This window comes from Zootoca vivipara, chromosome 11 (assembly GCF_963506605.1).
Source record: "Zootoca vivipara chromosome 11, rZooViv1.1, whole genome shotgun sequence".
Taxonomy (NCBI): domain Eukaryota; kingdom Metazoa; phylum Chordata; class Lepidosauria; order Squamata; family Lacertidae; genus Zootoca; species Zootoca vivipara.
Window position 1 is genome coordinate 4557462 of NC_083286.1, and position 27141 is coordinate 4584602.

Sequence of the window (27141 nt, forward strand, 5' to 3'; positions counted from 1 at the left end):
ACCAAAGGCCTGGTTAAAAAGGAACATTTTTGCCTGGTGCCTAAAGGTGTATAATGAAGGCACCAGGCAAACTTTCCTAGGGAGAGCATTCCACAGATGGGGATCCGTTGCAGAGAAAGCCTGTTCTCATATTGCCACCCTCCGGACCTCTTGAGGAGGAGGCACACGAAGAAGGGCCTCAGAAGATGATTTCAGGGTCAGGGCAGGTTCATATGGAACAAGGTGGTCCTTGAGGCATTGTGCTCCTGAGCCGTTTAAGGCTTTATAGGTCAAAACCAGCGCTTTTAATTGGGCCTGGAAACTAATTGGTAGCCAGTGCAGTGGGACCAGGATCGGTGTAATATGCTCAAACAATCTTGCTCCGGTGAGCAACCTGGCCACTGAATTCTGCACTAGCTGAAGTTTCCGAACTGTCTTCAGAGGCAGCCCTATGTGTAACGCATTGTAGTAAACTAACCTTGAGGTTACTAGAGCTGGTGAAAGGCACTCCGAGCCACTGAGGCCACCTGAGCCTTGAGCAACAGCAAAGTATCCAGGAGTACTCCCAAGCTACGAACCTGCTCCTTCAGAGGAAGTGTGACCTCTCACCCATCTGGTCTTGGAAACCACCCACTAACAGTGCCTCAGTCTTTGAGCTTCAGTTCGTTGGTTCTTACTCAGTACAGTACTGAGTCAAGACACTGGTCTAGCACTTCTACTGCCTCACCTGCAGATGTAAAGGAGAAATAGAGCTGAGTGTCATCAGCCTACTGCTGACAATGTACAGTGGCACCTCTACTTACGAATGACTCTACTTACAATTTTTTCTACTTACGAAGGGGGGGGGAAAGGTAAAAAAATGGCGGCAGGCTTACGAAATTTTCGACATCCGAACAGCTGCCCTGCGCTCACCGCCACCGGTGGATCGAGCCCTCGCTGCTGCTGCAAGGCTGGCCTTCTGCAGGCCTCGCAGGATCGGGGCCTCACCACCGCTGCGAGGCCGGCCTTCTGCCAACCTCGCGGGATTGGGTGCTTGCCGCCGCCGCGAGGCCGCCTCTCCTGCCCTCTGCTTCTCTGCTCGGAGTGCAACCGGAGCAGCCATGCGGAGGAAGCGCCCTCCGCCCCTCCACTTTCTCCACTATGAGCTTCCTGTTCTTACATCATCATCCTCAATAATAACAATAACAACAATAGTAAGTTCTTTAAGTAGATAGTGAGGTATATAGCCCAGGTGGTCAGAAGGTAAATCAAGGGTTATTCTTAGTTCCTAGGTAATTTGCAGTAGTTTGGCAAAAATTTCAGATTCCTATTAATGTGCTGCACTTCTTCAAGGGAGCTCTCTGGCCAACATAAGTGAGCCTACTTTATCCTTATATAAAGTTTAAACCAATAGGTTTGACTGAAAGTTAGGAAAGCTAGTGACTGTCTCAAGGCCATATTGTGTTTCGTTGATGAGGTCTGTTGAACCACCACATTCCATCTTATACCACACTGACAGCTGGGGAGGTTGCCTCAGGGATGCTGGCTCATTCATAGGTTCCCTCATTCCACAACAGAACCGAATTGCATCAAATTAGGGCAAAGTGTACCTTGCCCATCAGGGAGGGATCTAGCGTAATTTTTTTTTTATATGTGTTCACACTGCGTGCGCAGATGTCACAGCCTTCCTCCATAACCGCTGAACCGAATTGCATCAAATTAGGACACAATGTTCCATGCCCATCAGGGAGGGATCTGGCATAATTTTTCACCTTTCACACCTAAAATAATGATTAAATACAAAAAAGTGGTGCCGAAATTATACATCACCAGCAGAAGCTCTGAAGACTCCAGCAGCATCCAATAGAAGGGCATATCGCGCACTGTCACCAGCAAAAGCTCTGAAGTACGGCGCCAAATAATGACATCATCAACCGAGCAACTGAAACCACCAAGGTGCCATTACCAGACAACCCACAGAGTCAGGCCGGGGCCAAGGAATGGAGATACAGGGCGGAGGCCTCGGCTCACATTTAAATACTAGCCCAAGCCAAGGCCGACAGACTGGGCCTTGCCTCTACTTTACAGACTAGGCCTTGGCTCTATTTTACAGCCTACGGACTAGGCCTCGGCTCCACTTTACAGACTAGGCCTCAGCTCTACAGCCTACAAACTAGGCCTCTACTCTACTTTAAATACTATCCCGAGTGGAGCCCTGGGTGGGGGATGGGGGGAGGAGGGGCCCGAATAGGTCATGGGCTGACGTAGGGTGGGGGGAGCCACAGGGTGGGGGTAGGGGGGGACAGGATACCTCATGGGTCGCTACAGGATGGGAGTAATCACAGGGATGAGACACAACAACGGGGGGGGGGACACATAGTCCTGGGGGGAACGGACACATCCTCCTCCTTTCCTGGGAAACAAGGACCCAAAGTCAGGCACAGCAAACAATCATAAAATAATAATAATAATAATAATAATAATAATAATAATAATAATAATAATAATAATAAAACAGATCCAAGGACAAAGTTCATACATCCGCAAAAGCATATTACATCAAAACAGGTAGGTAGCCGTGTTGGTCTGAGTCGAAGCAAAATAAAAAAAATCCTTCAGTAGCACCTCAAAGACCAACTAAGTTTTTATTTTGGTATGAGCTTTCGTGTGCATGCACACTTCTTCAGATACCGTATCTGAAGAAGTGTGCATGCACACGAAAGCTCATACCAAAATATAAACTTAGTTGGTCTTTAAGGTGCTACTGAAGGATTTTTTTTTTATTTTACATCAAAACAGTAACCAAAAACAAGTTATGCAACCATTACTATTCAAAACACAAATGACATCAATACTCCCCCCCCAAAAAAAACCCACAGCAACGTGTGGCCGGGTCAGCTAGTTAAATAATAATTTTTTTGACATGATCCACTTCTCTTTTGACTGCCTTGTTCTAAAATTCTGTTTTTTGTTGTTTTTGTTGTAGTATTCCGTCCAATATCAGCTAAAGCCAAGCTCCGTATGAATCCACGATCTGATGTTGACTTTTCTGCACCAAAACTAGATCTAGATGTGAATCTTCAGGATATAGCCATTGAACTTAATAAACCACAGGTAACTTTCCAGAAATGATTTGAATTGAAATAAACTTCATTTTTCTCATTGACCCGGAAGCACATTATAATTTGACATTTGAAAACTTTCCCTGTTGCAGATGAACTTTCTAAAATACAGTGGTACCTCAGGTTACAAACACTTCAGGTTACAGACTCCGCTAACGCGGAAGTAGTACCTAGAGTTAAGAACTTTACCTCAGGATGAGAACAGAAATTGCGCGGCAGCGGGAGGCCCCAATACCTCAGGTTAAGAACGGTTTCAGGCTAAGAATGGACCCCCGGAACGAATTAAGTTTGTAACCAGAGGTACAACTGTAATAACAATAATATAATGATGATAATGTACACACACACACACACACACACACACACACACCCCTACAGCTGATCTTTATATGTACCGTAGATGGTGTCCCCCTGCTTGCATTGCTTCCCACCCCCTCTCGCTGCCCCAGTTTCCCTCCCCACAACTGTAGTGTGTTTTCTTCCACGCTTCCAAACCACAAAAGAGTTGGACTGTCTCCCCTCTGCCTCTCCCATCCATAGCTTCCCTCCAAAAGAATCTCTCTCTTCCCACCCTACCCCATTTATCTTTCTTCCCACCCTCTCTATTGCCATCATCTGCTACAAAATGTCTTCCTGGGGGCCAGAGATGGTGCAAGGAGAGGCCCTCCACTTCAGGTCATGGAAGCACCTCCCTCTCCTATCCTCCTCCTTGGTTGACCCAGTCAAATTCAGGTGGATTTCTGCAAGGGCTGAATTCCAAATTCAGGCTCATTCCATGTGCCTCTTCCACCTACTAGTGGCTCAGACAGACAGTACAAATTATATAGAGAAAGAATTACCAGATTTGTGTTCCTCATGTTGTACACTGCCCTAGAATCTTTTGATAAAGGGTGGCATAAAAATGAATTGCATAAATAAATAAATAAATTTAATTTAACTGAATTGTCAGGCCAACACATTTCATTCATTTCTGTGTACATAATACCATATTATACAATGAGAGCAATAATACATTGAATGCATAAATCACATATATCAAAAGAGACTGAATCTAATTATACAGCCAACTCAGCTCAGTATTCAAAAACCTGGCTGCATTGATAAATTATTCAATATACTAAATAGTAACAAACAATGAAATAAACTATGTAATCTTATGGTCCATGAGAGGCTATCCCAGGGACTGTAGGAAGCATTGGACCATCCTTTCCAAGGGCAGAGAGAGTGTTCCACCCTCAGAGAGGGAGATCCAGTGTCGAATGCCCCTTCTCCAGTACCACAGAAACTACTGCGGATCTCACCCTTATGCTAGGGGTCGATCCAGCAACTTCTCAGTTCTCTGACATGCCCTCCTCCCCAAGCAATGGCAAAAAACTACCCCCATCTAGTTCTCAATGAGAAGGAAAATAATTTTTTGGAAAGGAAGGAGTGCAAGAACATTTGTCTGCCCTCATGCGTGCCCTGCTGGCAAGGAGCACAGCAGGGCATTGAATGAAGTCTATCAGCTGCCTTAGGTCTTTCCTCCCTATGCCTAAAATAGTACTTAAAATATACTGTAATAAAGTTTAGAGGCAACTTGTTGCCACCTGCTGGATATCAGAGCAATATGCAGGAAAAATACAGTATATTGTAGACCTACTCACAGTGACCCCCACCCCCAGAGCAAGGCCTGAGCCAAGAAGGGGAACAAACAGGACAGGACATTCTGGGGTTTAAGAATTGGCCACAACTATTGATTCCAGATGTAGGCTGGATTTGGCCTAGGCATTGGGTGTATATCCCTCACATCCCCTCACATATGACCCTCCTAAGCTGGTGAAGTAAGCTCTATGGCTCATCTGCTGCACGTCTTGGCTTTTGGGATAGGATGAAGCTGTTGAGGAAGTTTCTTCTTTTGCCTGGCTTCTTATCAGAAAGAAGTTTCAGCATGCACTTCAGCTCATTGGTAAAGACTATATAGTGCTAGTATCAGTTGGAGATATTGTTATTCATTGGGAACATCACCAAGTCAGAACAAGAGCCTTGTCAACAATTCTCTGGGTCAAATGGGGAAATTTCTATGTTATGTTAATGTAATGTTGAAAATCAATAATAATTTATATTTAAAACAAATAATGGTTTGGCTCAATTCCTTCTGGCAAGATACTTAGGACAGTGTCTGACATTAAAGGTTTTCCTTCTCTGTCTTTGCTTCTACAGCAGTCGTCCTTTTGAATGGACAATTTGCAGTACAGGATTAACTGCTCATTTTGGGATATAAACACTTGATTATGAGCATTCACGTGTCTTCCTTCACTGAGTGAGTGAGAAAAATGAGATTTTCTGCAAATTTCCATTTACTCAGTAAAAATAACAAAATTCTGTTTCACCCAGTAGTTAATCTATGATCAGTTAATCTGTGTCTCTAGAGCAGAACATGCTTTCACTCACGCATTTGTCATGTTTAGTGTGATTTTCTTTTTTGGCAAGATGATGGTTAATGCAGAATCCTACTTGTATACCTGCATTTCTCCATTAAATACATTATTGGCAGTTTAAAAAAGAAAGTTCTGCTAACAAATAGCTTGTACTAAAAATAATGTTTTTAAGATTCTGTTATAATTTTTTTGTAAGAAAACTCCTAAGTGTAACATTTTTTTTCCTGCAGTATTTCAGTATTATGGAGCTCCTTGAATCAATTGATATGATGACTCGAAATTTACCATACAGGAAATATAGGCCAGATGTTCCTGTTCACAACAATGTCAAGAAATGGTAACATATCCAATTTTTTTCATAGCTTGCTTCTAAAAATTACCTGTGAGGTTTTTTTTATTACACTGTTCTTTTTGAGAAAAAAAATCAGACATGAATTCATTTTCAAATATATTTTCCAGGAGGGTTTTAGCTCATCTCTTGTACATATTAATTCATATGTCTTTAAGATGTGTATTGAAATGTATGCACAACGTAATTACAACAGATTTCAGACTGTTAAACAAGATAAGTGCTGTCCAGTGTAATACTTGGAGTAAAGTCTTTAAAATCAGTGGACATAAGTTAGTCATGAATAACTCAGGTTCGTTTTTTTTTAGTAGGTCTGTTTTGAGCATGGAGATGAGCATATTACTTAATCTGGTACAACTCTGTGATTAGTGATGAGCATATGTCCCTCATTTCTGTTCTACTGCTTTTCTTTTGGAGGCTTTAAAAAAAGTTAACACTGCCTGTCTTCAGAAGGCCTCTATTCTGTGGAAGAAACAAAAAGTATCACCTAGAGCCACTTTCTTTTTTACTATGGCTTTTCTGAATTTGTAACTGGTTGGCGGACCAAACTCAAAGAGTACTCATTATTGGTTCCACATCAACCTGAAATAAAGTGACAAGTGGGGTGCCTTAGGGTTCTGTCTTGGGCCTGTTGACGGGATGCAGATGGCAATAAGCCGGGAGGGGTAGCTAATGCCACAGAAGACAAGATTGGGGTTCAAAATGACCTTAGCAGATTGGAGAACTGGGGCCAAACTAACAAAATGAATTTCAGTAGGGACAAATGTAAGGTTCTGCATTTAGGCAGGTAGAACCAGCTGCACAAATATAAGATGGGGGACACCTGACTTGCCAGTAGTACATGTGAAAAGGATCTAGGGGTATCCACAAGCTTAACATGAGGCAGTTAGTATGATGAGGCAGCAAAAAAAAGCAAATGGTATTGTAGGCTGCATCAACAAAAGTATTGTGTCCAAATTAAGAGAAGTAATAGTGCCATTCTATTCTAACTTACGTCCAATTCTGGGCACCACAATTTAAGAAGGATATTTACAAGCTGGAACGTGTGCTGCAGGGGGCAACAAAGATGATCAAGGGGAGTCTGCTCCCTGAAGTGTAGCTTTGAGAAGTTGCTGATGATACAAATGGGTTGGGTATTACCCCTCATCACGTGACAGAGGCAGGAGAGCAAAGACTTCTGGGAGGAAGGTGCAGTCCCCTCAGTTTTTTCAGATTCGCCAAGCAGCATCAGACATCAATCTTAGACAGAAAGGAAAATGTGTGCATATGCCTACCCCCCCCCCCCCACTCCCGGCTCAAAATGTGCAGTCTAAACAAAAATATATAGTAAATCCCCCTCCTTCCCATATTACTGCACATCACAGTAGAGATGGGTACCATTTGTATCATCAGCAACCTCTCTCAAATCTACGCTTCAAAAGGTAAGACCAATTGTCCTATTTGAGATGGTTGCTGATGACCCGAATGAGTTGGGACATACCACAGCTTTGCCCAACTGCAGTTAAGATGACTAAAGCACCTGTTGAAGTACTATGCGGCCAAAGGCAGCATCAGCTGAAGCCAACATTTCCCGGGGACAACAGAGGGCTCAGACAAAAGTAAATACAGGGAAATAGAACCCAGAAACTGACAGTTCCTTCTCCAAGGGTGGGGGCCCAAGTATGGAAATACAGAGGGGAGGGAGCAACACTCCCTGGGGACAACAGAGGGCTCAGACAAAAGTGCATGCTGGGAAACAGAACCCAGAAGCTGGCAGTTCCTTCTCCAAGGGTGGGGGCCAAGGTATGGAGAAACGGAGAGGCGCCAACACTCCCCATAGACAACAGAGGGCTCAGATAGGGGTGGGGGGGAGGGGGCTCGATAGCTCATGAGTCAGGACAGAGTGGGGCCAGTCACAGGGATGTGCTGTGGGGGGGGAGGGGACTCAATAGCTCATGGGTCGGGACAGGCTGGGGGCAGTCACAGGGATGAACCAGGGGAAAGAACCACAGCAATGCGTGGCCGGGCCAGCTAGTGATTCTGTGAAATGTTACACATTCCAAAAATGGAAAGCTGGACAAATATGGATTCTGCTGAAATATTGGAGCTGTTGTGGTAAAAGTTCCAAAAAATTGGTAGGGGATAATTCCATAAGCATCCCATAAGAGCATATTAAACTTTTGTGTGCTTTGGAGGAAAATCAATAACTGGGTTCTTTTGCACCAACTTAAGACTCATAATAAGATGTGTTTTAAAAGGAAAAATCATTTTTCATATTGTGCTTTCCCAAAATGTTTTCTTTTTCCCCATTAGGTGGAAGTACAGTATACTTGGCATTCTTGAAGTAAATGTCCAACCGAAGTTACAAATGTGGTCTTGGGAACATATTCGTTACCATAGGAATAAAGTGAAGAGCTATAGAGATCTGTACAAAACAAAAATAACATCAAAGAAGCCTGCTGAGGAATGTTTGAACATGCTGGAAGTTAGTACTTTGAAATTACTGTTAATTTGGAGATTAACTTTTATAATAAACACGAAAAATTCTGTCTGCTTTTCTGACAGTTTTCTAAATGCTGGTGTTGTATATTTATTTACATATTATGGTACACCATTTTAGTTCGTGGGGCATCATATCCAATGGAAAGGGTGTTCACCCTGTCGCGAGACACTAGACAGGAGCAAAACTTGAGGGAAGCAGGCTGGACTCCCTCAGTTTTTCCGCCTCTCTAGACGCAGGCAGTACGTTCCTCCGGGCTCTCCTGACTCAGTTAAGTTTTTTACTAGTTTCTGAACCCCCTTTTATTCCTTTAGATTTACCTTCTCATCGTTTTAGTTTTACAGTTCTTTGTCTGCGCGTTGTGCCCCCCCCCACAAAAAACCCTTTCTGTTGCTTTTTACGTTTGGTTGTTCCGCTTATCTGCCACCTTTCTTTTATTCCTTAGTTGTTTACTTACATTGATAAATTTTCCAGAACCGGTGTCCTTGCCGCAGTACCAATTGCCATTCCTGCCTTCAGGCGCAGCGGCCCACTGCCAGCGCGCTCTTATTCTTTGCTTCTGTTGCCACTGCCATTTTTCTGGGGTCACAAGTGTATTTCTGTCTTTCATTTTGGTGTGTGCGCTACTTGTGTGACTGGTGATGTGGCATTTGCATTCTCCTGCCCTGATTTAAAAACAACTTGGCTACCTGCTCCCGGTTTGCTGTTTTTACACCGGCAAAGGCATGAGCGTTCCTGTTACGTCCCTGCCTGACTGCTTGTATTGGCCTTTGATCTTGAACCCTGCCTGCCTGCCTGCCTTCCAGTTTGCTTTGGCGGCGATGGAGTGCCTGCCCCTCGTCCTCATCCCCCCAGTCGGCAGCTGTGACAAGGAGAGAGTGTGTAGCTTCTGTTTCCCTCCCACTCCTGCTCCACGGTGTGCCAAACCGAGTTGAGTGCTTTGGCGTAAGGCTTTTGCCTGCCTTTTCTCCTGGTCCACGGAGTGGCAAACGGAGACCTTTGGGCTGAACATATATATTCCTCCTCCCGGTCCACATATGGCAAACGGAGTTGAGTGTTTATTTGGTGAAAATCAGAGGCTGTTTGTCTCTCTCTCTCTCTCTGTGTGTGTGTGTGTGTGTTGCGTTGTGGTGCGTTGTGGTGCGTGCGTGCACCTCTGCCTCTTTGCTGTTCTAATAGCACATGAAGAACACTTGTGGCTGAAGGAGCCCACCTCCAAAAAAGCAAAGCAAAAATGAGCATAGTGTCCTCTAATCTGGGAGATTTGCTAAAACTGCTCCCCCAGACCTTCCAAAGAAGCGTCTTTCTTCCATAATTTTATCTCAGCCCCAGGCTTGCAATACAAAGCAAGCCTCAGCTCCTAAAAGTTCTTCCACTCTGTCAAATGCTAAGACTATACTGCCACCTGCTGGCTAGGGACAGATTGATGCTTTATTGGATTCTGAGCCAGAATTCTTAGGTTTTTTGGCAGAACAGGGACAAGAGTGTCATGTTCCCTCTCCAGCCACTTAAGGTGCCCCACCCCCACCCCCATTTCTCAAACCTTTCCAGCCTCATTGATTGAGCAGTTAAAGAAAGCCCTAATTGCTTAACTGTCCTCTGAATTGCATTTAACTTACTTCCGAAGAAGCAGCCTAAGTTTTTTTTTTAAAGGAACCCATTCTGCCACCCGGGGGGGGGGGGCAGTTGGAGTTGGATCTTAGGATCTCTTCCCCTAACCCCTTCATCTCTATGGGAAAAGAGGCTAAGGATGAGTTTTCTTTTCCTTCCTCTCCAGCCTCTTTGCTAGAAGCAGAAGTTGATGATGATTAGAGTGATGGTTTTGTTCAATATAAATCCTTTTCTTTAAGATTGTTCCAAGAGGCTAGTTCCCCCATCCTGAAACGTAAGATAATGTACACATTGGAATTATCAACTCAGTCTTATAAAATGTTAGCCTCAAAACCATAGGGTGAGGTGTCTGTACTAATAGCCACACCTCAGCTAACTTTATGTTGGTGTCATCAGTATTGAAGGTGGTGGTTAAGTCTGAGCTTGACACGCCTATATATTCTAAAAAGAATAATGCCCTGGCTGATGAGTTATATGATATGGATCCTGAATTCATGGCATATATTAAGATCCTTGCCATAGACTGACTGGTGTTAAATCTTTCATCTCGTCATCTGATCTCCCAGGAGGGAGATGCTCAAATCCGGGACGTGACTGACAGGAGGATGGAGTTCGCTCCATGTAAATTCATGAAGCAGCTGCCCTTTCCTTAAGAGCTTCCTGTGTTGCTTCGTCATGTGACTAAGCATGCGTTGTGTGGCTTGAGGACTTATTGCAATCAACACCAAATTCTGATTAAGCTACTAAAGGCTCAAGCCTTTATGGATGATGCCCCTATGGATCCATTCAATTTTCAGCTAGAGCGGTGGCGTCTCAGGTAGCGGCTAGTCATACCTTGTGGCTAGAGCTGGAATGCGGATGCAGAGTCTAAGGTGAACCTTTCTACCATTCCCTTTTCTGGCGGTTACCTTTTTGGGGATTGAAAGTTGTCCTTGTTGAATCAAAGGAAAAATGGAAAGTTTTGCTAACCCAGAGAGATTACAAGTGACCAGCCAGTTGTTTCTCACCAAATACTTCTCAATCTCAGTCCTTTCTCCCCTTTTGAACCTAAATAGACAACGTTTTGTCAACGTTTTCAAGGGAGGCAAGGGTTCCAGCGGTTCCAGGCTTCCTCAAATGCAGACAACCAACCAATGAACCCAGTGGCATATGTTGTTGGCGGTTCATCTTTCTAGCTTTCTTCCCACCTGGCAAAAGTCTGTCTCTGACTGCTGGGTTAAGGAAATTGTTTCAGAAGGTTACCTAATAGACTTCATTTTGGTTCCTCCCAATCGTTTTATCCCTTCCTCACTACCAAAATACAAACTTTGTCTTCAAGCTGTTTGGTCTTCGATTCACTATCTTCATTCCATGGGAGCTATGGTTCCAGTTCCTTCACACCAGCGTCTTCGTGGGGTCTACTCCATATTCTTCGTTGTGCTCAAAAATAGGACAGAAGAAATGGTGCCTCAATCTCCTAGTGAAAGCGCCAACCTTTCAAGAAGTGCTGAAAATATCATCCTCCTCAGCGCCCTCTTGGATACAGTGAAGGGGGAAGTGTTTCTCCAGAGAGGATAGTCAAGATCAAAGTGGCAGCATCTCTCTTGATTTCATTGAAATTAATGTCCATCAAATTTCTTATGAGGCAGCCTGCCATACTTCCAGACTTCTTCTGTGTGTCTTATTTCATTTATTTATACTTCCATTCTGACCCCTAAAGCCCTAATCTTCCTTTACTTTCCCCAAAGCATCTTTCTATTTTCATAGCCCCTATTTTGCCTACTCCTAATTTCAAGTCACCATTTATATTTAGTCATTAAGTTTGAATTGTACTAGTACAGAAATGAAGGATTAATATATAAAGGAGGACTCTACTGGGCTCCGATTCTTTACTTTTCTCTATAGCATTCTGTAATTTGATTTCTGGTCTCCTGTGATAGGACCTACCTAAAGCCACCCAGCCTCTTTCCTATATCCCCTGTGTCATTCCCTTCAGTACTCCTGAAATTTGTGTTTTACTATGGTGCCTTTTCAGCAAAGGGTTTGGTGGTAATTTAAATACTAATGAATTTATTATGGCATAAGCTTGTGTAGACTATGCAAGAAGTGTTACCTTGGCAGGTTGAGGGAGGAATTGTAAACAGTGAGATTAGAGGGAAATGAAATGAAAAGTACAGTGTGTAATTGCTACATTAAAGTTTAAATATATGTAACTATTCACAGTAGTATCCATGATAATACAAATATCATTTAACCTTGATAAATTGTAACTCAACTGTTTCACAACTTTCTCTCACAACTTCCTCTAACTGACCAGGGTGGTGGTGGGAGAGATCTATCATAACATTTCTCTATTCATAAATAATTATGGAGGAGTCGTCTTGCCATTACTCTGTGTAGTGACATTTTATGTTACTTTCAACCCCCTTTATAGCAACTAGAGAAGACCTTGGACATATTCAACATCACTCTGGCAAGACAACAGGCAGAATTTGAGGTAACGGCTCTAAAATGAATTTGATTTTATGGAAACCACGAGTTAGTTGCTTAACATCTTTGAGGGTAAAAAGCTTCTGTTTGCTCCTAGCTTGGGTTAATACGTAAAAAATATTCAACAACAGCAAGCTCAAATTAAACTTCCGTTGAATAATTTCTGTATATACATTTCAAATAAGTTCTAGTATATACTGTACCTCACTCTTGGCATCTCCTTTTGGGATGTCTATAGATTCAACAATTAAATTTTCAAGTTATAGTTACTTATTAATATGTTGCCAAGATAGTAGTCCCAATATAATTTAAATTACCAAGCAATAACATAGGGTTGCACTTGCTGCTCCAGAGCTCCCACATTCTGATACAGATCTTCACACACCTTGCCTGATTTCTATACACTTGCCCTATTCACCCCACACCAGCAAAAAAAGAAATGGGGGACAGTGTTTTATGTTGTTTTTTTTGGTGGTGTTATGTTGCTAGGGAAAGGTAAAAGGACCCCTAACCATTAGGTCCAGCCGTGACCGACTCCTGGGTTGCGGTGCTCATCTCGCATTATTGGCCAAGGGAGCCAGCGTACAGCTTCTAGGTCATGTGCCAGCATGACAAAGCCGCTTCTGACGAACCAGAGCAGCACACGGAAATGCCATTTACCTTCCCGCTGAGTGGTACCTATTTATCTACTTGCACTTTGACGTGCTTTCGAACTGCTAGGTTGGCAGGAGCTGGGACTGAGCAACTGGAGCTCACCCCATCACGGGGATTCAAACAGCCGACCTGCTGATCGGCAAGCCCTAGGCTCTGTGGTTTAACCCACAGTGCCACCCACGTCCTGTATGTTGCTGGTTCCCCCTAAATAGATTTCCTGATCCCTCCATATCAACAATGAACCTTAAAAATAATAACAAAGGAGGCTAGCTCTTTGTTTTCTTGCCTCCCCTTCCTTTGATAAAAAGGGAGAGATTGGTGTGATGCGGCTTGGGGGAATACCTTCTGTGTCACAATAGGGGTAAATGGAGGGGGTGATGTTTATGTTCTTTTTATTTGAGGCTGCTTGAGTTGAGGTACTTCCATTGCAGGAGGTTGGACTAGATGACACTCAGAGATCCCTTCCAAATCTGTGGTTCTGTGAGCATCCCACAGTAGTATTCTCAAACCGCTTCCAACTCCACCCCTAGCTTTCTCTCCTCCTCTGTACTTCTCAAGACAGCAAAACAGGCTTTTCTGCACTGCGAGGACACTTCCAAATTGCTTCACTTCCCCTTTAAAGCAGCTCATTTAAAAGTTAGGATTGCCTCGAAAATGGGAGAGAGTTGTGTTAAGGCTTGAGGCAAAACATTGGTTGGAAAAGGGGGAGGAGGAGCTTCTGATGGGGCACTGCAATCCTCACCATGTCTACTCAGAAGTAAATCCCATTCACTTCAGTGGGACTCGCTGTCAAGTAACTCAGAGTCAATCTAGGATTGTTGGTTCTGAGGAGAGGATAGGATGTAGAGAAAGCAAAGTAAGGAGGTAGTAAAGAAAGAAAAAAGGGGGGAACCCTCTGAAGTAGCACTTGTGTGTGTGTTGGCTCTTGTGGATTCACAACAAGTGAAATTGCCATCTTGAGCAAAGGTGAAAGAAGCAAGGGACCAGACACCTAGTGGAAGGTGCATACTATGAATCTGAAGTCTCAATGCCAGCCTAGCCATGTTTACTAGGAAGCAAGTTTTTTTTAGCAGGATCTTGGGGGAACTGAGTTCCCTTATCTTTTAAAAAATAATTTTTGGGGGGGCTGGAACAGATATACACCGAATGCCTAATCCAAAAATCCATCTACATCTCTAATCAATAAAGTTGTGGCCATTTCTAACCCAGATCATTGTCTGCTTGAGTTTATTGCCGTAATCATTTCTTACATTTAGCCACTGCCCGGGGGGGCGGGGGGGGCACTGTACTGCACCCGTGATCTGTCTGTCTAGCCATTTATTTATTTATTTTGTGATGAGTTCTCCTACTTTTTCCCCAAGAAAGAAACATTGGCTCTATTGAATAAAGATATTAAATGTTAAATGTTAAATAAGATTGTGTTGTTTTGCATAATAGGCAACTAAGGCTGGATTAAAGATTTTCAAAGCAGGGGCTAAACAAGATGATGAAGACTCTGGTGGCTGGTTCAGTTGGATGTGGGGTTGGACTGGAGGAAAAGGCAAGGAATCCACACAAGAACCCAAAGGTATGTATATGTCTATTTTGATTTAGCAATATTGTGCATGTTCCCAAATTGCACAGGTTGGGAATAATATGCAGTCAACAGGCCAGAGGCCTGCTGAAACTGACAAGTCTTCAAATAGTGTATAAATGCCATCAAAGAGTCTGGAGATCATATCTTGCAATGCTCCTATGGGGAATACCCTGGTTTTTGTTTTGTTTTTTAAAAAAACCAGCTAGCTGCCAAACCCTGCAGAGAACTACCGGTACTTTTGTAGACTGGAGATCCAGGGACCATCCAATTGTGCTGCAGCAACTATTAAGAACGTAATGAGTTCTTTATGTTAAGAGATTTAACTCTTAAATGAAGGGGGTTTTTTATCTTGGAATTTCAATTTCCTAAGATAATACAAGACCTTCGACTTCTGTATCAGTACCAGCCTTCCTATAAGTAAAGCTGAAATTGTTGGATTTCTACCTTTTTAATTCAGACTGCTTTTTTCCATGATGGATATAAACTCAAATCAATTATCTGTCAGAAAGTCATTAGCTATATCTGAAATAGGCAAGTTGTATTTGCTGAATTTCTGCTTATTTACTGAATTCCCCCTGAATATTTAGTGCATTTTAATTCCTTACAAATTTGAGGTGATTTGTACTCAGTATGAAAATTGGTACAAAAGATCTCTTGGTTAAGGGATAGAAGCATTGGTAACTTTGAGGCTGGGCTACTGTAATGCACTCTATTTGGGCTGCCTTTGGGTATGGTTTGGATGCTAGCTAGTACAAAATGTAGCAGCCAGACTGCTTATGGGGACTTTGGATCGAAAGCATGTTAAATCATTGTTAAAACAGCCGCACTGGCTGCCCATCTACTACTGAAACAGGTTCAAGGTTGAAAGCTCTGAACAACTTAGGTCCATGGTGTCTTATCCCTTATATCCCTTGATCACTTAGATCATCTGCAGGAGTGTTGTTGCTCATTCCCTGTGTTGGTGAGGCTCATTTGACAACAACAAGAAACTAACTGAGCCTTTAGTGTCATCAGCCCTGTGCTCTGTAGAATACTCTACCAGCTGGGATTCAGCAGATGCATTCTGTGCCAGTTTTTAAATGCCTGCTGAAAATGTTTCTGTTCCACCAGGCCTTAAATTTACCAGTAAATTTACATTCTTCCACAATGGTTAATTAATGTTTGTTTTTTATGACATAGTGGTATATAAGTGTTTTAGTAGAAGAAACAGAAAGAAAAGGACAAATTCTAGCTGTATTCTATTGCTGGTGTTAAAATTTGAACTGAACTTTAAGACTGTCTTGTATCTTCAGTATTTATATACAGGGTGTAATAGAAGACTGCTTTTTGGCTCACTATTGTTTAATCTCCACAAAAATGAAGGCTTTCAGTAGCTTTCTTGGCCCCATCCCCCAGTTGGCAGTTAAATTATGCAGACAATTCGGCTCTTATTTCATTATCTGAAGTAGGTGTAAGAATATTGCTATCTAAATTTGAAATTTATTCTAAACAGGAAGGCTGATCTATTAGATATAAGAGCAAAATATTTGTGTTTGCCAAAAGGGGTAGGCAGCATAAATGATTCTTAGATGGCTATATTATCAAACAATGTAACTAATTTAAATACTTAGAGCTTAAATGTGGAAGCCACTTATGGCATCTCCCCTTTTATTGGAAGCTGTAGAGGTCATCTGATAGAATCAGTGATAAATGTTTTTGCTGCTAAACATTGTCCTCTATATTGTGTACAGGGCAATCACAATTTACACTGACTTACACAATCACAGCTTTATGCAGACCACAAAAAAAAATAGAAGGGGGGGGTGATCCTTGGTTACTAAGCTTGGAGGCTCTTGAGAGATCTTGCAAAGAAAACCACGGAAACAGCTTGCTTACTGAGCAGTTGTGTGAGGTCTCTGGGAGGCTCCTGCAGCATCTCACAGGATCTCAGGCAGCCTCAGTCTCATGAGATCTTGGACAGTGGGGACAGTTCCTGGGGTTCTTCTGACTGCACAAGTTTGCCTTTCCTCCAGGAATGTAACCCTTGCAAAAATTGCAGTTACACTCTATTGCCCTTTATACATTTTTAAAGGAATAAAGTCCTCCATTGATTTCAGAATTTGGGTGAAGGTCAATCTGATTATTTTCAAAGGTGATTTTAAAAATCTAAATAGTTTAGGAAACATCACAATTTTAAATTTTGATTATTTGCAGTTTTATTTTGGGCAGTAGGGCACCTTGAAGTGGGATAGTATTCCTCCTATTGCTTGAAAGCAAGAAATCAGCACTCCAAAGGAACCTCTCTATTATCCATTCCTTCTGAAAATTAAGATACTTTAACTTTTTTTTGATTTATCTTGTACTGATGATTCACTACAAAGAATACAAGTCTGACTGACAGACACATTGGGTTGCATCCAAAGGTTCTCTTCCTCTGATGAAAGGAGGCTCTTCCATTCACTGTAAAGTACATTTGGATTCATCCATTATGTTGTACCCTTGATAATGCAGGGTTTTGAATTGGTGGCTGAATGAACTTGCTCTGAGATCAAGTCTTCAGTCTTATGACATTGCCTCTATGAAAAGGCAAAGCAGCATCAGTTTACAACTTTTATTAAATTATAATAATTAAAAAACCTATGTAGTGTGTCAGGTATGCCATGATGCATTATGAGAATTGAGGGTTTTTTTATACGGAATGCATTAACTGCATGATGTCTACGACTATAGTGTCTCATACCAAATGTAAACGAACTGTGAAAAAGACACTATGAATCAAAAATTGATACACTATATGTACCTTTCCTTGTTTATTTGTTTTGTAACATAATAAAATCTTTAATAAAAACTACTAATAATAATTTTTTGAAATGGTAGGCATATATGTACCTTTCCTTGTTTATTTGTTTTGTAACATAATAAAATCTTTAATAAAAACTACTAATAATAATTTTTTGAAATGGTAGGCATTGAACAGCTTATGACCCCACAAGAAAAGAATAAATTATATGCAGCAATCGGCTATAGTGAAACAGCTGTTGATCCAACATTGCCCAAAACGGTAGGTATTATTTGGTTTGTATAGTATAGCATTTGACTTTATCTAAAGTCATGGTATTTTACAAAAGAAGAACAATGATTTTCAAGCTTTCAGAGTCACATGATCAGTATGCAAGTAAGATGTAGGACAGAGTGGGGGGAATCACAGGAAAGAACCACAGCAACGCGTGGCCGTGCCAGCGAGTGTCATATAAAATTTGGAATGCCATGTTTTAAAAACACATTTTGCACGCCTTAAATTCTGAATACAATTTGAATATTTTTTAGTCCTCAAAGTCTCATGTTAGATGCAGTTACAGTCATATGCTAGTCTGACAGTATTACATACATGTCATACATCTAACTCTTCCTGTGCAATGAATTTTTGAATTGTGAGCTGAGTTTTTTAAATCCAGTTCAGTGTTTTTACATTAAAATACATGCAAAAAAATGCAGTTGGAACTGGATCTCATAATGAGTTTCTTTTGGTTTCCCTGCCTATCCTTTTCCCTTGTGTGTGTGTTTGAGAGAAAGGGTGGATTTTTTTCCTTTACTTTCTGTTAGTTCAAAAGCTCATATAATTGATTTTATTAGTCAGGTATCAATATGAAACATCTTACATGTTGACCACATATATATATATCTTGCAGGGTCAGACTATTTTTGTCCAATTTTAGTCTTGTCTGAATTTTTTGTGGGCAAAATCCTGAAACCAGGGTGTGATTCCAGGGTATGTGGCAATGTAGGGGAATTTTTTTTTGGGGGGGGGACAATGGGGGGACAAACGAGCAAGCAGGTGCTTGTCGAAATAGCAGCTCTTCTTTCTTCTGTACCCCTTTAACTCTAGAAGCCCTGCTTCTCTAGCAAAGGGGCAACCAGAACTCTGCCACTGCCATATTTCTTCCGCCCAGAGTTCCTTTATAACTGTTAAAAAAGAAGAGGTTTTCATTCACCTCCCCTCAAACCCCCCTCCAAAAAGGCCACTGCAATTAGGAATGGCAGTTAGGGAACCTATTTTGGTTCAAGCCTACTGTCAGGAGCCCTGAATTTCATATTATAAAATTGTATTCAAGTTTGTATTTTATAGATATATTTTGCTAATCACGATATATATTTGTTAATTTCTACAGTATGAAGCCATCAAACTTTATGTAAAACTGTTAAGCATGACTGTGTCAATAAGGGAAAACAATCAGAAACCTGAGCTGCTAAAAGTTGCACTGATAGATCTGCGTACAGCAGTAACTCAACGACCTGGTGCTGAAGCAATAAGGTAGACATTTGTGGCATTCATATTTATTCCTTGAAACATAATTAGCTGATACTTCTGATTTGAAAACAGAATTTTGAAATTTTCTAGTTTAATAACGAGCTATAGAGTGCATGGCACTTGGGAAATGTTACTAATTTACAGTGGCTGATGATGATCCCAATGGGTTGGGTTACTACCCTTTTTACATGATGGAAGCCAGGAGAGCAACGTCTCCACAGTTTTTTTCTCTCCTGCCTGATGGAGCAGAACATTTTCTCCAGGCTCTCTCTGTTCTTCACAGCTAAGTTCCTTTCCTTTCAATTTCTCTTCCTGGTTCCCTCTTATTCTCCTTAACTGTTTCATGATTGTGTGTGTTGATTTCTAATTCTGTTCTTGTTTGCTTCCCTCTGTTGAGGTAAAAAAAGAAACTCACTTTGCCACTTCGCTATTACTTTTTGTTTCCTTTTGTTCCTTTGCTTCCTTTTTCCTCTGCTGCTAGCAAGGGTTTATTATTTTACTATTTATTATTTTTCCTTATTGGATGAATTATTATTTTTTCTTGATTTGGCCGTTTGTGCCTTGGATCAATTCCCACCACCAATGGTTGCCGCAGTCTTCTGATTGGCCTATTTCAGACCAGCGCACTCTGCTGTGCAGCACAGCTGCGTATTCAGCATTTGGCCTCTCAACAGCCATTGGTTTACCATTGCAGTACCAGCTGCTTCCACTACACCACAAGCTGCTTTTCTCCTCCTGAGTTGCCAGCTGCCACTGCGCTGCATGCACATTTGAGTCACCTGAAGGACTTCCTGCCTGTTTCTGCAGTACCATATTCACCAGAATACAAGCCGCACCTGCAATTAAGCTGCATCTTTAAAATTGTAAGGGGGGGTGGGGAGACAATACACAGGCTGCTTTCTGTGGGGGGAGCCATGCTGCTTTGCTGGCTGCCTTCTCCCTTCTTTCCAGCGGAAGCTTGAGAGTGGCGGGTGGGCTGCATTCCATTGCCCCGCCACTTTACCAGCAGTGTAAGGTCGTGAATATAAGCTGCACTTATACAGTCTGATTTTGGGGGGGAAATGTGACTTATATTCAGGCCAATACAGTATTTGGCGTTACCTCGGCAGTCCGCAGCTGCTGTCAGCGCTCCTGCCTATTGACCTCCCTACGTGCTGTTTTTCAGAGTGCACAGGAGTGTTTGGGCCAACTGCACTCTTAAATAGCTTGCTCTGTAATGGAATCCATGGAGGCTGTGCATTACCCTGTTAATGTGGCACCAAAAAAGGCAAAGCACATGGATCCATCTGCAGAATTGCTTAAGTGGCAGAGATGGGTTATTAAAGGTTTGCATATCAGGCAACATCGTGCTTCTGGAATGCTGTTAAGATCTAATACTCCGCTTGGTCCTATTGTTGGGAAAGTACCTGCCCAGACTCAAAAAAAGTGGATTGTGAAGTATTGCTGCCACCATGTGGTAACACTCAGACCGGAGTCATAGAATGGGGTTTTCAGTTAGTCAACTGGGGCAGGGGATGTCACACAGCCTGCCACCTATCTCAAGACTCTGCAAGCCTTAACTTACCTGCTGGTATGATTGATCAGAGTAAGGATGCTCTCATTGCTTCTATTTCCTCAGAACTTCACATGGGTTTTCAGGTTTTGGGTTGCAGTTTGGTCACTCGGTCTCTAAAAGGTTCACCATCACTGGTCTAGAAGGAGCACCCCTTTGGCAGATAAGCTTTATTGTCTGGAGCCAGATGTTATGGCATATCTTAAGACTTCATCTGCAGGCCACCCAGTTGTCATTCTGTCCTTGTAATTTATTGCCTGAGGAAGGGGATGTTCAACTGAGGATATGACGGATAGGCATTTGGATTTTGCCTTGCATAAGGTGCATGACACCACAGCATTGTTTATGTGGGTGGTTTGCACAGCTTCCTCTTGCGCAAGGGCATACATGATTTGGTTGGAGGATTTACTACAGAATCCACCACAATACACTTTAAGGCTCCGGCAGACCTTAAATAAATTACTGAAGGCACAAGCCTTTATGGATGACTCCGTTTTCTTCAAGGGCAATTTCACCTCAAATTGTGGCATGCCGTGCCTTATAGTTAAAAAATTGGCAGGCGGATGCGGCATCTAAAGTCAATTTGGCCACTGTTTCCTTTGTGGGGGGACAGGACACCAGTTTGAGGATGGGGCATTGAAGGATGTGCTTATTGAATCTAAAGATGAAAAAGGTGATTAGTCAGAAGGAGAATAGGAGATATGCCAGGTGTTTCTTCCCATATTCTCAACAGCCTCAGTCCTTCCGCACCTTCTGCAATCAAAATTGGCAAAGGGACTTCAGGTTTAGGCCACAGGGGTTCAAACTTCGATTCAAAAGTAGACAGGGCTCCCAGTGTTTCTCCAGTTCTGCTGGTTCCCCAAACACAAAAAAACACAAAACCAATGACTGGATAGCCAGGTGGGGGGTCGACTGAAGAAATTTTTCCCTGCTTGGCAACAGTCAATTATGAACCAGAGGGTTCTAGAGACCATTTTGCAGGGTTACAGCATAGAACTTATTGTGATTCCCCCGTCCCGCTTAATTCCATCACCACTTCCAAAGCATCCAGAGCATTGGGAAGCAGTTTGGACTTTCAAGTTTGACCTACTGAACATGGGAGCCAATGGTCCAGTCTCAGCAGAACAGCAAGTTCAAGGACCTTACTGAACCCCCCCCCCCCCAAAAAAAGGCCACAAGAAGTGAAGGCCAGTGCTGGATCTCAAATTCCTCAATCGCTGAGTGGTTTACAAGAAGTTCAAATAGAATCTCTCAGTTCCATCAGAGAAGTCCTCCATGTGGGTGATTATCTCACATAGATCTCCAGGATGCCTGCCTGCCATTCCAATGCATTCCTATCAATAGCAGTTCCTGAGGTTCGCTTTAGGCAATCTTCATTTCCAATTCCTCGCTCTTCCCTTTGGCTTGGCTTCCTTGCCAAGAATCTTGTTCAAAGTGTTGGTCGCGCTAGTGGCACATTTGCCCTTTCAAGGGATTAATGTGTACATGGATGACCTTCTTGTGAGGGCAAGAACACTACAAGGAGCTCAGGATCATCTCCAGGCAATGATGATGGCCCTTCAGTCACATGGATTCTTGATAAACAAGGGAAAAAGCTGCCTTGTTCCATCATGGCAGATTATCCATCTGGGAGCCAAGCTGGACACAGTTCAGGGGTTGGTGGCTCTGTCTCCAGAGCGCATCATCAAGCTCAAGGCGGTGTCATCTCTGCTGAGATCGTCCAAGGACATGACATCAAGCGTCTGTTGACAATTTTGGGTCTCTGTATGTTAGCTTCCCAGATCACGCCATGGGACATCATGCCCATCTCTTTCAATGGTTTTTGCTTCCCTATCAATGAGTAATTACACACAACCATCACAAGGTGCTCAAGTTTCCTCCACTACTCAATTTGTCCATGTGATGGTGGACAGTGGAATCAAATCTTCAGAAGGGAACTCCTTTTCACTTGGTGAAGTTCACCAAGGAACTGTGATCACAACAGATGCCAGTTTGCAGGGTTGGGTTGTGCATTGCCAAAGGCACTTAATGCAGAGGCTGTGAAAACAGTAGAGCAGGTGATTGGAGCTGAGAGCAGCCTGGTTAGCATTGGTCCATTTTGTTCAGTTCCTGAGCATCGATCATGTGCTGCTGTGCACCAACAACTCCACTGCAATGTCACATCTATCATCAAGGTAGAACAAAATTGGCATGCCTGCAGAGAGAATCATCGCTCCTATTAAGTTGGGCAGAAAGGAATATTCTCAGTATCCCAGCAGAGCATATTGCGAGGGAATGGATGCTCAACAGGCAGGTCTTCCTTCTGATTCAGGAGTGCTTCAAAGTACTGTTCTTGGTGGCCATCACCTCTACATGTTGTGTATCAGAGTTATCTGCCTTGTTAGTGGCAAACCATCTATGCATCTTCCACAAAGATAAGGTGGTCTCCTGAACAGACCCTTCATTTCTGCCAAAGGTACTTTCACATTTCCATGTCCAGCAGGAATTGGTGCTACCAACCTTTTGCCCAGATCCTAAGCATCTGAAGGAGAAAGCATGGCATTCCTTGGATGTTTGTCGTGTAGTGAAGGTGTACATTCAGATAACAAAGGACCTTAGATCCACTGACTACTTATTTGTATCCTTACATCTATCAAGTATGGGAAAGAAAGTTACAAGCTTCACCCGTGTGAGGCGGATTTGGGCTTGTTTTTCTCTAGCATACGAGTCACTTAAGTTACCACAACCAACACATATATTGCCTCATTCTATTAGGTCAGCAGCAGCTTCGGCTACTTTTGCTGCTAATACTTCATTAATAGATATTTGTAACGCAGCTACTTAGTCTTCACCAAGTACATTCACCAGGCATTGGAGAATGGACCTGTTCGCTTTGGCTGATGCTGCTTTTGGCCACACGGTCCTTCATCAAGTGCTTTAGATACTATAACTGCAGTTGGGGAAAGCTGTGGTATGTCCCGACCCATTCGGATCATCAGCAACCACTGTAAATAGGACGACTGGTCTTACCTGAAGTGGAGATTTAGTAGGTTGCTGATGATTCAAAAGGTGCCCATCCCTATAGTGGTCTGCAGTTCCTTGCTTCTTTCCTTTTGTATTGCATTGCTAGTGTTAACTCTTTCCATTATTTTATTTTATTTGAGCTGAGCCGGTAGTGAGGTAGGCAGATACGTACAGATTCCTTTCCAGATATGTGCAATGTCTGATGCTGCTTGTCGAAACTGAAAAAACTGAGGGGATTGTGCGTGTCTCCCAGAGTTCTTTGCTCTCCTGCTCTGTCATGCGAAGAGGGTTGTAACCCAACCCACTAGGATAATCCGCAAGCTACTAAATCTCTGCTTCAGGTAAGACCAATCGTCCTTTTCATGTGAGGTTAAGTACCATTTCTGCATTATCTTCAGCATTGTTTCCTTGATGCTTGATGCTGCTTGATATAGTTTTATAGGCAAATGTGCCCCCCCCCAACAGCTTACTCCCAAGATTCATCCTGCATTTTCATTTCCAAGTCTTGTTTCCCACAAATGCTTTAGCCTCCTTGCTGAACACATACCTTGTTTCAGCAGTATATCATGGAGATATATTCCTCTTTTTGTGTCTTTAACATCTGTTATCGTGGTTTCCAATCACACTTTTATATGTTACTATCTACTCATCAAATCATGGCATGGGAATATCACATAGCCTTTTATTTACTTTTATTTACTTTTTAAGGGCAATATAACCCAGAGTCATCTGCAATTGGACTTAACTGTCAGGGGTCCTTTACCTTTACAGTTTATTGGAAAAAAGCCCTTTTGTTGGTACTACTGTATGTATACCATATATGCTCATGTAATTTTCATAATGTGTTTTACACAGATTTGAATCTAGTGTAAGTGCATTTGAAGTTGAAGGCATGGCTCAGGAAAAAACAGTACCCTGCTTACTGTCATCTCACACAGTCCATTCAGAGCACAATGCATCACTCTTCACCATTATGTTTGAGACCAATCCCTTAGATGAGACTGCCAATCAAAAACTAAGAATAGAGTCACAGCCTTTGGAAATAAAATATGATGCAGTAAGTAGAAATGCGTTCTAGAAGTTTCCAAAAATTAAATTATATATTACATTAGCAATACATTTTCCTGACCTTTCCTACCTTTTCAGATGACTGTGAACAGCATAGTAGATTTCTTTCGACCTCCAAGTGATGTTCATTTAGAGCAACTAACATCAGCAACTTTAACAAAGCTAGAAGAATTTCGTGAAAAGACAGCAACAGGTAAACATCAAACACTTGGAATAAGTTTTTGAAAGACTGAATTCTGTGTATTCATAGCACAATGAGCACTAGTGCCAACTTTGTACTGTGTAGTGTACACATGTAGTTTTAACTATGTGGAGATTATCTTAACATGGCTAAGTTCTTTATGGAATTTTTAAGGCTATGTGAATTGGCCTTATGTCTCAAATATCCTTAATATCGGTTTGCATCTGAAACTCATGTAATACTGTTGAACTGTGTAGAATGGTGAGGAGACACTTCCAGCCCATCAGCCTAGTTAAACCTTCCAGGTCTCCCCTTCAGTGGATGACACTGTTTTGGCTAAGCCACACACACCGCCTTATGCCTAGTGTCATATATGACATCAAGTGTGGAGCAGGTAAATATGCAGTTTCCTGATTGGTGACCTGCCTTTGCCCCACCCACCTGTCAAACTTGGTCTGCAGGGATGGGGGAGGTGTGGCCCACCAGTCAGATCAAGTTCTCCATCTGGTATAGAATATCTTTGTTTTGCTTAAATTTATTCACTCATAAATCAGTTTGGATGCAGTGTTCTTGTGATCCTTCTTAATTCTCATGCTTTTCTTGTGGTTTTCTAGGCTTAGTGTATATTATAGAAACACAGAAGGTTCTAGATTTAAGAATAAATCTTATGGCTTCTTATATCATTGTACCACAAGGTGGATTCTATGAACCAACATCAAATAAGTTACTTTTGGATCTTGGTAACTTAAAGGTAAAATTCTCAGAAATATCAACTACTTAACTTCTTATTCATCTCCTAATTATGACTTGTCTTTTATTGTACCCGATATGTTTAATAGTATTTTAATATCTGTTGGAAGCCACCCAGAGTGGCTGGGGAAACCCAGCCAGATGGGCAGGGTATAAATAATGAATCATCATCATCATCTAGCAATAACAAGCAAAATTGCAGCTCCAACAGAATTTTGAATGGAGCTATGGATCAATGGAGCTATTCCTCGGGGGAGCAGATTTAATGTCAGCCATTTGTAAATTGATGATAGGCTGATTAAAGCCTCCACTCTTATCATTCCCGTTTCAAGTCTGACCCATGCGTTCGAAACGCATCTGGGGACGTGTAGGAGGGCTCTGAGAAATTTGGATTGTACGTGCTCCAAGGGAGAGAAGGAAGAGGAGGGTGGGCCCAGAAAGGCTCCGTAGAGGAGCTGAGCCAGCGTTTTGGCCTTAAATAGCTTAAGGGCCACAGGAACAAAAAAAAAACCCCTTGTGTTCTAAAAAAATTGAGGATGTAGTTTGTGGTTTTTTCCGGCTGAGCTCCCGATAGAATTTATGTGAAGGTTGTTGGATCCTGAGGCCTGTACCACCATTCCGAGGTACCGTATCTGTAATTTGTAACTTGTTCTAATTTGTGGCCTTGAAGTTCCCAGCTTCTGAGCTGTGATTTCCCCCCCAAAGGCTATTATCTTGTATTTTTGGTAATTGATTTTAAGGCATTTGGTTTCGCAGTATGTAGCAAGCTTCCTTAGTGCCCGTTTGAGTCCAATAAGGGTTCTGGATAGGATTACTGCGTCATCGGCATATAGTAAGACCGAAATGTGCCGGTTTGCGAGCTTCGGTGGATGGAATTCTAATTCATTTAATGCAGCTACTAAATTATTTAAATAGAAATTGAATAGTAGTGGGGCCAGAAGGCCTCCTTTTCTGACAACCTTATAGGTTTTAATGGGATCTGTTAGATGTCCTAGGTGGCTGCACCTAAGTCTGAGGGCCGTGTTTGCATGCAGTGCCTGAATTAATAGCAGAAGCCGTTTAATCAATTGTGGTGTCCTGCAGTCTGTCCCAAAGTCTGGTTCTGGATACTGTATCAAAGGCTGCTTTTAGGTCTACGAAGGCGGCGTAAAGTGAGGCCTGCCCTCTTGATTTGTACTTTTCTATACGATGTTGTAGCATTAGACAATGATCTGTTGTGGACCTGCCAGGTCTGAAGCCCGCTTGTTTGATTGCCAGGACGTCTTCCATCTCTACTTGTTAAGTAGGTGCTTTGCATAGAGCTTACTGCTCACGCTTAATAAGCTAATTGGCCTGTAGTTCGCTGGGTCCCTTCTGTTACCCTTTTTGAAGAATGGAACTATTATGGCTGTTCCCCAGTCCCTAGGGATACAGGCAGTGTCGTCTATGTGTGTGAAGAGGACGGCTAAAAATGGTGCCCACCAGTCCGCTTGTGCTTTAATTATTTCTGGTGTTATGCCATCTAGGCCCGGGGCTTTGGCCGTTTTCAGTTGGTTGATATAGGCTTTCGCTTCAGTTACTGAAACTGGGGGCCATTTTGCCATCTGGGGTGGGGGTTTAACATCCTCATACAGAGCTTGAAAAAATGATACCCAGAGATTAGGTGGAATTTGTGAGGTTAGGGG

General features: G+C 42.4%; 1 protein-coding gene across 5 annotated transcripts in view; it reads left to right on the plus strand.

The window, feature by feature from the left end:
* Window positions 1–27141, plus strand: part of VPS13A (vacuolar protein sorting 13 homolog A) — a 167812-nt gene that overhangs the window by 19276 nt on the left and 121395 nt on the right. For 3 of the 5 annotated variants that reach the window (XM_035100322.2, XM_035100323.2, XM_035100325.2), the window contains exons 11-20: window positions 2945–3072; window positions 5728–5834; window positions 8139–8310; window positions 12350–12412; window positions 14497–14626; window positions 17581–17675; window positions 18784–18926; window positions 24334–24535; window positions 24625–24739; window positions 25342–25478. In XM_035100322.2, coding sequence (XP_034956213.1) covers window positions 2945–3072; window positions 5728–5834; window positions 8139–8310; window positions 12350–12412; window positions 14497–14626; window positions 17581–17675; window positions 18784–18926; window positions 24334–24535; window positions 24625–24739; window positions 25342–25478 — 1292 coding nt within the window. The other 2 variants (XM_035100324.2, XM_035100326.2) reach the window with 2 other exon arrangements.